The sequence below is a fragment of the Hemibagrus wyckioides genome, linkage group LG06, assembly GCF_019097595.1.
Source record: "Hemibagrus wyckioides isolate EC202008001 linkage group LG06, SWU_Hwy_1.0, whole genome shotgun sequence".
NCBI lineage: Eukaryota > Metazoa > Chordata > Actinopteri > Siluriformes > Bagridae > Hemibagrus > Hemibagrus wyckioides.
In genome coordinates, this window is record NC_080715.1 from 6,189,573 (window position 1) to 6,204,572 (window position 15,000).

At 40.3% G+C, this 15,000-nt stretch overlaps 1 protein-coding gene across 16 annotated transcripts in view; it reads right to left on the minus strand.

The window, feature by feature from the left end:
• The window catches only part of map2 (microtubule-associated protein 2), a 153,944-nt gene that overhangs the window by 42,614 nt on the left and 96,330 nt on the right, over positions 1-15,000 (minus strand). For 14 of the 16 annotated variants that reach the window (XM_058392083.1, XM_058392084.1, XM_058392080.1 and 11 more), the window contains exons 4-5: positions 13,779-14,016; positions 879-983 (exon numbers count right to left, since the gene is read on the minus strand). In XM_058392083.1, coding sequence (XP_058248066.1) covers positions 879-983; positions 13,779-13,980 — 307 coding nt within the window. In that variant the 5' untranslated portion in view covers positions 13,981-14,016. Of the gene's footprint in view, positions 1-878; positions 984-7,526; positions 7,715-13,778; positions 14,017-15,000 lie in introns of those variants that run through there. The other 2 variants (XM_058392072.1, XM_058392077.1) reach the window with 2 other exon arrangements.

Sequence of the window (15,000 nt, forward strand, 5' to 3'; positions counted from 1 at the left end):
TAGTAGGAAAGATATTTGAAAACCTCTATAGATTTACATTTATAAACTTCACATACAGAGTTCTTTCTCTAGTTGGTGTTAAATGGACAAGCGTGTTTGTGTCAGGAAGCTGACTGTAAATCACTAAGTTTGCTCTTTAGGCAAAATGCAGCAGAGTGAAAAAACCCAAAATTTAAAGCTTAGGAGTCCCTAGAGGATTTCGTGGAGCTGTTTTGTGATTGTTGCAGGGGAAAATGCTTTGCTGCAGAGTTTTAGAGGGTTTTGGAAGTTGAAGTGATGCATGACAGCTGTACTCATGTTCAATGCACATAATTTAAAGAAAGCTTTCGGCTGAATGTGATGTCAAACGACATGTCTCGGGCAAAATCTGCAAGAATTCTGCGGCCATTTCAAAAAATTGAGAAAGAAAAGTTCCAATAGGGACTGTCTTATTAATCTGAATTAAAATGAGTGGTCAGTCACTGTGAGTTTATTTTCAGGTTTCAGGTCAACCTTTTTCACATTTCAACATTTGTGTAAAAGTGCAAAATAATCCACATGAAGGCATTTTAAATACTTGTGTACTTTTTACAGTAAGGGTCTGTTTATTTCTGGTGATTAATATACCCAAATGCATTCAGATCCATTATAACCAGTATTACTCATGCTATTTACATAACAAAAGAATATAAACAAATGTAACCTATCTGAAGTATAAAGAAGCTCTACCACACAGCATGGCAGCACACACCTAATCATCCACAGGAACAGCACAATCTACAGAACAGATCTTTTCTATTTCAAGCGCATTCAGATGGAAACAGAACCCAGATTATCAAAGCTGCATGGTTCCCAGTATCTGTATTATTTCCAGTATGAATCATAGAGGTGTGTCCTACCTGAGGAGAGTCGGACAGCTGTGCCCGGATGGAGCTCCTGCTCTCCCTTCAGAACCGCGACCGCCTCGGCCGTAACCTCCTGCACGATGCGCGCAGACACTTGCTCTGTAAAACACACCCATCATCATCATCATCATCATCACCACCATCATCATCATCCTCATCATTATCCTCACCATCATCCTCCACATCATCATTCTCACCATCTTCCTCCACATCATCATTCTCACCATCTTCCTCCACATCATCATTCTCACCATCTTCCTCCACATCATCATCCTCATCATCCTCACCATCATCCTCATCATCATCATCACCATTCTCATCATCCTCATCATCATCATCACCATTCTCATCATCCTCCACAACATAATCATCATCATCATCCTCCACATCATCATTATCACCATCATCATCATCATCCTCACCATCGTCATCATCATCACCATCCTCATCATCATAATCATCATCATCATCCTCCACATCATCATCACCATCATCATCATCATCATCCTCACCATCGTCATCATCATCACCATCCTCATCATCATAATCATCATCATCACCATCCTCATCATCATAATCATCCTCCACATCATCATTATCACCATCATCATCCTCACCATCGTCATCATCATCACCATCCTCATCATCATAATCATCATCATCATCCTCCACATCATCATTATCACCATCATCATCATCCTCACCATCGTCATCATCATCACCATCCTCATCATCATAATCATCATCATCATCCTCCACATCATCATTATCACCATCATCATCATCATCCTCACCATCGTCATCATCATCACCATCCTCATCATCATAATCATCATCATCATCCTCCACATCATCATCACCATCATCATCACCATCCTCACCATCGTCATCATCATCACCATCCTCATCATCATAATCATCATCATCATCCTCCACATCATCATTATCACCATCATCATCATCCTCACCATCGTCATCATCATCATCACCATCCTCATCATCATAATCATCATCATCATCCTCCACATCATCACCATCATCATCATCATCCTCACCATCGTCATCATCATCACCATCATCATCATCATCCTCACCATCGTCATCATCATCACCATCCTCATCATCATAATCATCATCATCATCCTCCACATCATCATTATCACCATCATCATCATCCTCACCATCGTCATCATCATCATCACCATCCTCATCATCATAATCATCATCATCATCCTCCACATCATCATTATCACCATCATCATCATCATCCTCACCATCGTCATCATCATCACCATCATCATCATCATCCTCACCATCGTCATCATCATCACCATCCTCATCATCATAATCATCATCATCATCCTCCACATCATCATTATCACCATCATCATCATCCTCACCATCGTCATCATCATCACCATCCTCATCATCATAATCATCATCATCATCATCCTCCACATCATCATTATCACCATCATCATCATCATCCTCACCATCGTCATCATCATCATCACCATCCTCATCATCATAATCATCATCATCATCCTCCACATCATCATCACCATCATCATCACCATCCTCACCATCGTCATCATCATCACCATCCTCATCATCATAATCATCATCATCATCCTCCACATCATCATCACCATCATCATCATCATCCTCACCATCGTCATCATCATCACCATCCTCATCATCATAATCATCATCATCATCCTCCACATCATCATCACCATCATCATCATCATCATCCTCACCATCGTCATCATCATCACCATCCTCATCATCATCATCATCATCATCATCATCCTCCACATCATCATCACCATCATCATCCTCACCATCGTCATCATCATCACCATTCTCATCATCCTCACCATCATCATCACCATTCTCATCATCCTCCATAGCATCATCATCATCTTCATCATCACCACCATCCTCATCATCCTCACCATCATCATCCTCATCCTCATAATCATCATCATCCTCACCACCATCATCATCACCACCATCATCATCATTCTCATCATCCTCACCACCATCATCACCACCATCATCATCATTCTCATCATCATCCTCACCATCATCATCATCCTCATCATCACCATTCTCATCATCCTCCACATCATCATCATCATCATCATCCTCACCATTACCATCATCATTATCACAGTCATCCCCCATCATCCTCACCATCATCCTCATCTTCATTCTTATCATCATCATCACCAACATCATTATCATCCTTCTCATCCTCCTCTTCCTCTTCATCACCATCATCATCATCATAATCCTCCTCCTCATCCTCACCATCATCATCATCAGGATGGCTCAGTGGCTGCTCCATATACAATATAATGATTTGCAAACCTGTCATGTATTAGAATTAAACGTTCTCTGGATCATGGCATTGGAGCATTTGTTTTCTAATAACTGGATGCTCTTCTACACTTGTTTGCTCAGAGATCTTAATTATTAATCCATAGAAATCTTGCTGTAACCCAGTATGATTTTTTTCTTGTTAAACTGGTGAAGTATTTTTGAAGTTCATAATTCATTCATTTATTAATCCGTATGTAAAAGAAAGAAAATAAGATGGTAATAGAATATTGCTAATGAATATACTGAAATGAATAGATATTCAGAGCTGTCAGTCCTGTTCCAATATTTTTTATCAGATGGAATATCTTTAGGTTTAAACAAACGTTAACACATCTAGATTGTAAATCTATTTTCTTTTAAACTCAAACCCAAAAATGTCTTCACTGTATAGTTTTTTTTTTAAAAAAAAAAGAAAAGAAAAGAAAAAAGAAAGGAAAAGTCCTTGTTGTTCCAGTACTTTTGGAGGAGGCTGTAAATGCCAACATAATGTCAGACCTTCATTCAGACCTTTGAATGTTCTGCAAAATGAAGTGAATGTTAATAATAAATAAAGTAAAAAAAACCCAAAAGGAACAAGAGAACCCGGAAGGGATCGTCATGGCAACAGTGACACAGGAGCTCAGAAAGCTTGGAATTTAAGAGCAGACATGTACAGAGCTAACAGACTGACTGGTCTGAATAGACTAAAACATGTCAACGATGGGCATTTAATCAATTTACATAAAAATAATTCGAGCCCGAGGCTTAAAGAAAATGACCAAAGCTCTGAATTTGTTGCTAATTACAATGTTGGCGATGTTTTCATGGAAATGACTTCAGACATCTTATTAATACAGAACGGAAAAGCACTGAAGTAGTTTGTTCCTTTTAATACTTCAGCAATTTACCACAATTATAATTATTTTAATTTGATAATGGATTAAACATTTAGTGTTGGGAAAGTCTATTAAACAAGATATACAGAAATAACGACAGCTTGTTACTGGGATACGTTCACCGTCCTGAAAATGATGAGAATTGTTAAATCTACAGGTTTATCCTTGCTACAAAGCACTGACACTGGAGACTCCTTACATTTTCTGTAGTGCTTATCCTACACATGATCACAGGGAACCTATCCTGGCATAGGGAGGGGGAACATTCTGGACAGGGTTCCAATCCACCACAGGACACAATCACACACCCAGTCACACACTGTGGACAATTTAGAACCAACATATGGACTGGAGAAGGAAACTGGAGTCCACAGAGCACAGGGAGAACATAGACGGACATGGTAGACGGACATGATGGATGGACATGGTGGAAGCAAGAATCAACCTGTGGGCTAGATCTGTTAGTGTAGAACCTATAATGTATTAAAACAAGCACATTAATATAAGCCTGTGCTTTGGAGCTGCACTACAGTCACAATACAACACATTATCAGAAGGTTTTTGGGGCAACAATTGTAAATGCAACATAAAGACTGCCCCAGTTTGGGGTTAAAAAAAAAAAAAAAAAAAAGGTCTCTTACCTAACGTCATGGACATATCATAGACTGATAAAGAAAGACTTACGCAAAAAACTCACACAATAAATCAGCCTTGGGGTTGTAAGAATTAGCACTGACTCACTAGCATACAGCTAGGTGCTGAGTATGTTAATGTGGTAAAGTCTTCTTCTGGTTAAAAATAATGCTGGTTAAGTGCCACTTTATCCTCCCACATTCTCTATGCTATAGAAAGTGCTTTTGTGCTCTTTAGGCATAGCGTCTTCCACCCACATCTAATCACACACACACACACACACACACACACAAAACACATGTAAGCAAATCAAAACAGCTGAAACCACCTACGCGGTACACATACACAAACAAGACCTCTACTTAACCACGGCCTTTAAAAAAGAGTGGACGTTGTTACTGTACCTTTCATCTTTCATTAATCAGATATTTTAAAGCTCTACTCTCACCAGAACCAGGCTGTAAAAACCATCTCTACATGATTCTTACACCTCTTACACCAGTCAGGGAAAGCTTAGTTAGCTTCACGCAAACTGGAGTCACCCCACCAGAGCTCAGGCCAGGTCGGGGATCTGGGTGGCATTTGGTTTTTAACGGGAACTGTGATGATAAATGGCACAGAGAATGAAGAGAGAGAGAGAGTGAGCCATTCCTGAATACAACACCAAAGAGAAAACTGCATGCTGTAATTGCATGTCCTCTCGCCCACATGCCTCATTACTGCAGGCGGAAGGGGAGGAGGGATCAGAGATGAACTGAGAGAGAGGGGGGGGGCAGGGAGAGATATAGAAGAGGAAAGGCAGGAGACAGAGGTGGAATATAAAGAATATGGGGATAAAGAGACACAGAGGTGGGTTATAAAGAAGGGATGAGAAAGGAGGAAAGAGCGAGAGAGAGAAAGAGAGAGAGAAGGAAAGAGGGAAGTAGGAGAGATATAGAAGAGGAAAGGCAGAGACAAAGGTGGAATATAAAGAATATGGGGATAAAGAGACACAGAGGTGGGTTATAAAGAAGGGATGAGAGAAGAAAGGGGGAGGTAGAGAGAAAGCGAGAGAGAGAGAGAGAGAGAGAGATTTCTTTTTCCACTGGCTCACCATCCTGGGTCTTAGGGCTGAGTGATATGATGATATAGTATCTATATCAGGATTCTTTATGCCACTGAACACATTTATCAAACATAATGAATTTATATTTTTATTTGTTTAATTTTTCAATTAATTTTACACAATAATGGCTGGAAAAAAAGCCAAATATTTTTTATAAAATAATGAAATCATTTTATTTCAGTAATTTATTTAATTTTATTTAACTAATATACATGTATTTGTTTTCTCTATTTTTATCAATTTATATATATCTTATTTTTTAATAAAATGACAAAAAATTACACATTAAATCAAATTTAATTAAATACATCTTTCCATCAATTTTCTGTACCTTTTATGCAACAAAGGGTCCGAGGGCACCTGGAGCCTTCTGCCAACAAAGATCCAATCAAATAAAATAAACCAATTTTCACACTGACTACTGATATTGTGGGTTTTTTTGTCTTGTTTTTGTCATTAATTAGACAGCCTTACAACGTATATATAGGTGCTACTGTTTCTTATAGAAAGTGAAAAATGCTAGACAGGCCACGCCCACATGCTAGCTCACAGGAACGTCCAGCTTGCTAATGTAAATGTAGGGGTTGCTGGGGCATGGATCCATCACTGGATAATTAAAAAATCTAAAAAATTTTTAATTTCAAAGAAAACATTATGGCATTCATCTACAAAGAAATTGCATGAAGAACATTCTAGAAATCTTCTTGATGGAATAGATTTGAATATATTTCCATAAAAAGGAAATATGTACCCTTCCTGTTTTCGGCTTTATTATTTTTAATAACGTGAGCAGACGTGATATTCTAAGCGAGGTTAAGACGTGGGTGGACGAAGCCCGTCCTACACAATCGTAGCTATCATCTTCTGCCCACAGACGTCTGGGTACATGTGACAGCTCATCACAGGCTCTGTTGCTTTACAAACACAGCACTTTTTTCCCTCTAGTGCAATTTATACATGAAAATTTCCCTGACTAGTCTAGATCTTATATCCGGTTTGTTCTTTCTGTCTTTCCAAATCATTGTTTCTTTGTTCACCATTTTGTCCAATTTGTGTCTGGCAGACAGACGGCTGCATCGGTCCAGACGTGTCCTAGTACAACCCCCTCCCTTTCGTCCCCCCTCCGAGCAAAACGGTCCCGTCTGGCTGAGATACGTTCAGAATATTAATCAGATAGACTTCATTCTCTCTCTCTCTTTCTCTCACTCACTCACTCACTCACACACACACAATATGCATGTGGTCACTTTCTTTATGGCTCAAGTCTAGTATTATTAACACACACACACACAGTTAAATAATCCCAGTCGCTTTTCTGTAATAGCTTTTTATATATATATATATATATATATGTATATATATATATATATATATATATATATATATAAGACAAAACAAAAGAAGCCTCGTCATCAGCATAGAAGCATTACATCACTCCATCATGTTCTTGTCTAGAGGTTCACAAGCAGTCCACATGAAAAGTTCTGGCGCATTATCCATGCCTAATACATCACCATTAACAAAAGCACTCACTTCACTCATGCTCTCATGATTAGAAATAAAGGCACCTAGAGTGCCATCTGTACGTTATAAACACCAGAGAAAAGACAAAATACCATCACACAGGAAAGCCTGACTTACCCAGAAGAGAAGCTACCGAGGCACGGCGGTGCATGTACGAGGTCTGAAGAAGCCAAAAAAAAACCAACAAGGTGGGGGGATACGGCTACTACCCGGCGCACAGGAGCGGAGCTGTTGCCACGGCAACGTGCCGCCTAGGCCCGGGACGAGCTCTCGCTCTGAGCATGCCTTGGCCGACAGAGTGTGTGTGGGTGTGTGTGTTCCTGACTCATGGCGTGTGCAGCCTGTGAAACATCCTCTATCATTAACTTTATTACAGGCTTATATTCTCTCCGTGTCGTACCGAAAAACACACCCTCTGTCATAACGACCTCTACACGAGCGTTTCGCTTGTATTTTCTGTACACGCAAATCGCCTCTACTTCCGCAGGATGACATCATGGACTGACAAAGTCTTTGAGATGGCTTTTGAATGTCGGGAGAGAATCACGGCTCCTTGGACGGTCATAAATTTGAACAGCGGGATGCCGAAGGTCAATCAGGCGGCTGCTTAAAGACGAGAGGGGTTTCGATATAATCACTGCAATTCAAATCAACAGTTACTGCAGGCTCTGCAATCTCTCTCTCTGTCTCTCTCTCTCTCTCTCTGAACCAGGAACTTAATTATTTATATTTATCGAATGTACAAGGTGCACAGGGCATCTACTCCCCGAAAAATACAGTACTAGACTGCACCTTTCCTTGTTGCCCTTGTCGTTCACCTGGAAACGTTGCTATACCTTTAAAAGCTTATAGTTAGATTTATTTACCTGGATAAAATTATGTAGAATTTTTTTTTTTTTAAATATCTCAATCCATTTTCACACAAGTGTTGTGCAGATGATTTAAAAAAATAAATAAATCTAAGATTATTAGCACTATTTCCAGACATAATTGAATATTTTTAAGCTTAAAACAAGCCCTTGATCTATAAGCAGATTATTTTAAGCATTAATTTTATAGAATGAGGCAAAATGATCTGCCTTTGACTTGAAAAACAATGATTTTTTAGAAATAGCCTTAACCTAATCTTAGATTGGATTTCTTCTAATAAGAAACACTAAATCAATTGCACTAGAATCAAGATATTATCAATCACCAAGATTTCAGCAGTGTATTTATAATGGCCTGTAGTCAATCATTTTATAGACACGCCCCCGATGCCCCTTTACACCCTCTTGAATGGTTATGAGGAGAATTTTACATGTTTATTGTATATTATGAGAAAGAAATGTTCAGGGTTCTAGCTGCATCACCAGTGTAAGTTTTCGGGGCCGAGGTTTTTTGTACATGGTTCGAAACGAGGGCGGGCTCTGTGAGTATTAAGCTCCGCCCGTTCAACCCAATAGAGACCTATTTTTCTTACTTAATGAAAAAATACCTTGTTAAAGATACACAATTAGGTGGTACTATCAGACCTTTTGTTTCTTCAAGGTGTATTCTTCAACAAGAAAATGTAGGTCTGTACCTTTTTTTCAGACAGCATACAACTTATTTACAATATACAGGCATAACATTATGACCAGAAACGGGTGAAGTGAATAAGACTGATGATCTCCTCATCATGGCACCTGTTAGTGGGTGGGATATATTAGGCAGCAAGTCAACATTTTGTCCTCAAAGTTGATGTTAGAAGCAGGAAAAATGGACAAGTGTAAGGATTTGAGCGAGTTTGACAAAGGACAAATTGTGATGGCTAGACCACTGGATCAGAGCATCTCCAAAACTGCAGCTCTTGTGGGGTGTTCCCGGTCTGCAGTGATCAGTATCTATCAAAAGTATCATTTAAGTCATGTAACTTGCAAGGACTTGCAAGGGCCCATGGAAGCCCCACCTTGCAACTTAGAGGACTTAAAGGATCTGCTGCTAACATCTTGGTGCCAGATACCACAGAACACCTTCAGGGATCTAGTGGAGTCCATCCCTTGATGGGTCAGGGCTGTTTTGGCAGCAAAAGGGGAACCAACACAATATTAAGCAGGTGGTCATAATGTTATGGCTGATCGGTGTATGTCATAGGCTTAATCCTCGGTCAGTGCAACATCCAGGTGAAGCTAGCACTAAATATCTTTGTAGATTGTAATCTTACATATGGCTAAGATGTTGGCCTACTGATCAGAAGGTTGTGAGTTCACCAAGCTGCCACTGCCGGGCCCTAGAGCAAGGCCCTTAACCCTCAATTACTAAAATAAAAATGAGATAAAATGTAAGTCACTCTGGATAAGGGCGCATGCCAGAAATGTAAATGAAAATATTACATCAGGGACAATTGTAGGCATATATTTTTTGGCCATTAGAGGCATCTAGTGGATGCTTGAAGCCTGTGGAAACGCAAGAACACGATTTCACGATCATCTTCTGAAAGTTAGGGTTGTTTTTGTGAACACAAAATTCTAATCAAAGCTCTGGAGAACAAAAAAAACGTCTACAAACCTTGCCACATGATGAATGATATAAAGTAAGGAAATATGTGTCATGTGATTGGTCATGCGACAAGGCTTGCCGATCTGGACAGTAAAGTTCTGTCATGGCATCCAAAACAGGAAATGCTAACCTGTGTAGAATAATCAAGCTGATGGTGTCAAAATTGTGTATGTATAGGTTATAGGTTTTATGTAGCAACACTGATCAGAAGTGATTAACATTGATTATCTTGTTACAATGGCACCTGACAAGGGGTGGGATATATCAGAAAGCAAGTGAACAGTCTCATGCAAAGGAAGCAGAAAAAAATAGGCAAGTGTAAAGACCAAATAGTGCTGGGTCTTGTAGGTTGTTTCCAAGATGCAGTGGTTAGGAAGAATAACCATGGACCTGGCAACAGATTCCCTATATCCCTATGACAAACCATACATTCAGGAATATCCTTTTATAACTCGTTTTAATGGGGATCAGACTAGCCTGGACATCCGTAGCTATCTCTGGTGCTAACTGGGTTGGTTTTGAAATCCTTACTGTGATTCACAGTGTAAAATTATGGAACAGGATTACTGGCATGCCATTGTAGATATTTTTATCTATTGAGCTTTGCCTTGGAAACCATGCTGGAGCTTTTTAAGAAGTGGAGCACATTATATCAATTATTCTCAGAATGTAATGCAATTTTTTTAACTAGGATCTAGGACCATTTCAACAAACATGGCTTCCCCAGGACATGTAACCTGCTTATACCTGCTGTGATATTCTTAAGATTTTAAAGGTTGGTCACTCTAGAGCATGACCTCACAAATTTAAAGGCGTAGAGACGCCCTGAGGCGAGGAACACAGTTTTACAAAGTGGAAAAGCTAAGAAAAGCAGCATGTTTACTTCTCCACCTTGTTTCTTTTTAAATCGATTCCTCTCTCTCTCTCTTTAAATATCATAAAGCTACACCGGCAAGTCAGCGTTGCTTTAAAAGTCTCTGTGGTGTTTGGAAAGTGTATAACGGTAAAGCTCCCAGCTCTGTAAAACACACTCATGCTCACACAAAGCTCCACTAATCTCTGTAGCTTTGTGCTACAGTTAAAGGTCTTTACTGACAACGATGCAGGAAGGCTAAGGCTCCAGCGGGAAAGGTACACCAGGTACAACAGAGGCAGGAAGCTTCCCTCAGGCCACAGAAACTCATGATGACTAAATTAAACAAGCAAAGCAAGGTACAGTCATTAATTTTGCATGTTTGTGAGAACGGGTCGAACGGTTTCATGATTTCGGTGACAGGCTCGTGATTGATGCCGAGCCGCACAGGTACAGGAAACGCTCCGCTGGTACAGAGATGTGATATGATTAATAATTAAGTCAGGAAAGTAGGGGCGTGAAGATTGACCATTGCAAATCAATCATACTGTGAAGGAGGTGTGTACCTGTTAATTCCAGTGAAGGAGGAGTGGCTTATATATCTGTCAGTCCAACAGAAGGAGGTGTGTCCTGTGTACTTATGCATTTCAGTTAAAAAGGCATGGCTTATAGCTCTACTGGGCTGTTGAGCAGAAAATCAAGGTTCAAGCCCCAGCACTCTCAAGATGTACATCTTAATTCCAGTAAAGGAGGTGTGGCTTATATATTTGTCAGTCATATAAAGGAGGGGTGTCCTGTGTACCTGTCAATTCTTGTAAAGAAGGCATGCCTTATATATCGGGTTAGTTAAAGTAAAGGGGGTGTGGCCTGTATACCTGGTTATTCCAGTAAAGGAGGTGTGGCTTATATATTTGTCCGTCAGATGAAGGAGGTGTGTCCTGTGTACCTGGTATTTTCAGTACAGAAGGAGTAATTTATAGATCTGTCAGCTCAATTGAAGTAGATATGGCCTGTGTACACGTTTATTCCAGTAAAGGAGGTGTGGCCTGTGTAAACGTTTATTCCATTAAAGTAGGCATGGCTTATGCAGCTGTCAGTCCATGTGGAGGTGTGGCCTGTGTACCTGGCATTCCAGTAAAGATGGCATAGCTTATTTATTTTAATCAAAAAGAAAGCGGCATGGCTGACATATCTGCAGTTCCAATGAAAGAGGTGTGGCCAGTGTAACGGCAGTTCCAGTAAAAAAAAAAAGGTGTGGCCCTTTTTATCTGGAATCTGTCAGTTCCAGTGATTAACCTTGCTTTTCTTATTAGAAAACTAATTCTGTTTATTTATATATTTATTTATTTTATTTACTGCTGAGAAAGACTTCTGAAAGTATACAAGATGCTATGGAAACAGGGGACCAGGTTATTGGTTGAAAGAAAAGTAAGATGGAGGAAAAAGAACAGAGAAAAGCAGAAGAAACAGAGAAGGTGGGAGAGACTCTCAGGAAAAAGGGGATAAAATGCATCAGGAAGACTGAGTGATGAGGATGGACAGATGAAAGGACGGGTACACACTGTTAACAGTATGTGAAAAGTATCATGGAGTTCAGAAAGTCACACACACACACACACACACACACACACAGTCCAAAAGGGCTTGTGAAGATCACACCTTGCCTCCCACATCCTCATATTCCTCTCACTGGTGCCCAAGAGTCTTTAACCTTTTTCTCCTCCTCCTCGCATCTTTCTCTTTAGTTTCTTTTCTCTCCTCACTCTCCCCTTTATTATTTCCCCTCCCTCTTTCTGTTTTCGCTTTTTTCCACATCACCCACTCCGTACTCCTCCTCAAGTCACGACATTGAATGTTAACAGTTGCTCCCTATCAGCAGAACATCACCAAAACAAACTGCCACACTGACACACGGCTTTATAGCAACAACAGCCACAAGAGAGAGAGAGAGTAAGAAAGAAAGAAAGAAAGAAAGACTGTGGCATAACCAGAAAATGAGGAAACAAATGAAAAAAAGTTTAACAAAAGAACTGAAAAAAAGGGCGTGGCCTCTGTGTGTGTGTGTGTGTGTGTGTGTGTGTGAGAGAGAGAGAGAGAGAGAGAGAGAGACAGTAATGCATGCATGTGTGTATAGTGTTTATGTGTGTAATGTATACACGCTCTGGCCAATTTATTAGGAACACCTGTACACATGCTCATTCATGCAGTTGATCGGATGGCAGCATCTCAATGCATAAAATCATACAGATGCACTGCATAGGAAAACAGGTGTTCCTAATAAAGTGGGCATGTGTGTGCATGTGGTAGAGGCAGTATAGTGTATAACACTCTGATCCCAGTAGATTCACACTTCATCATTAAGGTGCTAAATAAGGCCACTGTTTCCTCTTCTGTTCTTACATCCAGAGACAAGCCCGGAAATTTCCTACATATTTTCATGTGTGTATTTTTTCTCCAACTCGAGCTCCTGGAGCTAGTACTCGCTTCTGAGAGTTGCCATGGCACCCAATCCCCTGCAGTCAGCTCAGCTTTTTGTTCCATATCCCTGCAATCACTCGCTTTTTTCCAGATTTATGCTAAGTGAGAGCACTGTATCTTCTGCTCCAGATAGAGAACAGCAACAGGGCTCTATAATACACTTTAGTAAGAGAAGAGAAGAGAAGAGAAGAGAAGAGAAGAGAAGAGAAGAGAAGAGAAGAGAAGAGAAGAAAGAAAGAAAGAAAGAAAGAAAGAAAGAAAGAAAGAAAGAAAGAACGAACGAACGAACGAACGAACGAACGAACGAACGAACAAACATGCCCACAAGCGACAGTAATGATTGCTCCGTACCTGCATTAGACAAGTTTTCTCTTAGAATAAAAAAGTTTTGGCACCCTAAAACTTTTGACTTTATTGGATGTGGAACCCTTTGAAGAACCCATCCACCGAACCCTTAAAGAACCCTTTTCTAGCATTTGGATGAGTTCCAGCACACGATCTCAGGTTCGGGTTCCTACCTGCAGTAACTTCATGGCCCGAGGGCAGGTCACCATTAAAGCCGTTCTCTTTGGCGTAGGAGGCAGCGGTGGCGGCGTGTGCAGCACCAGGCTGGCATGTCCTGTAGGGAAAACCATTCTCTCCAACAGGACTGGAGGAGTCCTGGGTTCCAGGCAATGCCCACTGTGAGGCGCTGTCCTCGGGCTGCCGACCGTCTGCCATCAGAACCGGGGGATGGGAAGAGATTTCACCTCACTGCTGAAAGACAGAGAAAGAAAACTGCTTAGCTGACATATGACACCATTACATGTGGGACTTTGTGTGAATTTGAATAGAACACAGCAAGGTAGAGCGCTGAAAGTGAGGTGAAGTGAAGCGGAGCTCGGGTTCGAGGAGAGAGAGCGGAGGAGTTGCTGGATGTGATTTAGATTACGGTGTGCTAACAGAAACAATGATCAAGTGTCAGATCTGATCTGTGCTAAATGAGAGATTAGCGAGAGCGCGGCGCTCATGCTGAGAGACCGAACAATCCCGGTGCTTCATATTCATCGCTTAGCAACCGTTCAGCGTCTCACTTTGTTTCTAAAAGTGCTAATTGCCATCTCACTTTGTTTCTAATAGCCAACATTACATCGCTAGCTAATCTGTAACTTAGCAGAGGAAAGGGGGCTATTAGCTTGCTAATGACATACCATTACTTTTTGTAAAGCCATTTCAACCAGCATATATTGAGCAAAATGGTCAGCCACACACACACACACAAAACTGAGAAAAGCCTTCATGTGATTTGAAATTGATAGCAATTTTCAAGCTAGCAAGTTTCAAATCCACAGTGTTACAGAGAATGTGTTAGCATTTCAACCTGAACAAAAACCCACCAGAGTAAATGTCTCAAGTTTTCCTTATGAATTTTACAATTCTTGGCCTCAGAGATCTTTGTGTCATTAAAACACTAAACATTCCTCTGAATTATGAACATATTTCAACTAACAACAAATGCTAATTGTTTCTCTGGCGCAGAAGCTATTGATAGCTAGCTAGTTTGCTTCTATGTTGCTATTTTTGTTTTCAAAGCTAGCCTGCTGTAGCCGTGTGTGTTTTATACAACAGCCAAACGCAGGGTTAGCTGATTAAAAAACAAAAATCTCGCCTTTGTGTATTAGACATGATGGACATTTCTGCTGAGGAGAGAGAAAGTGAGAAGAAAGGATAACAAGACAAGGATGAAAGATCAAATCACTC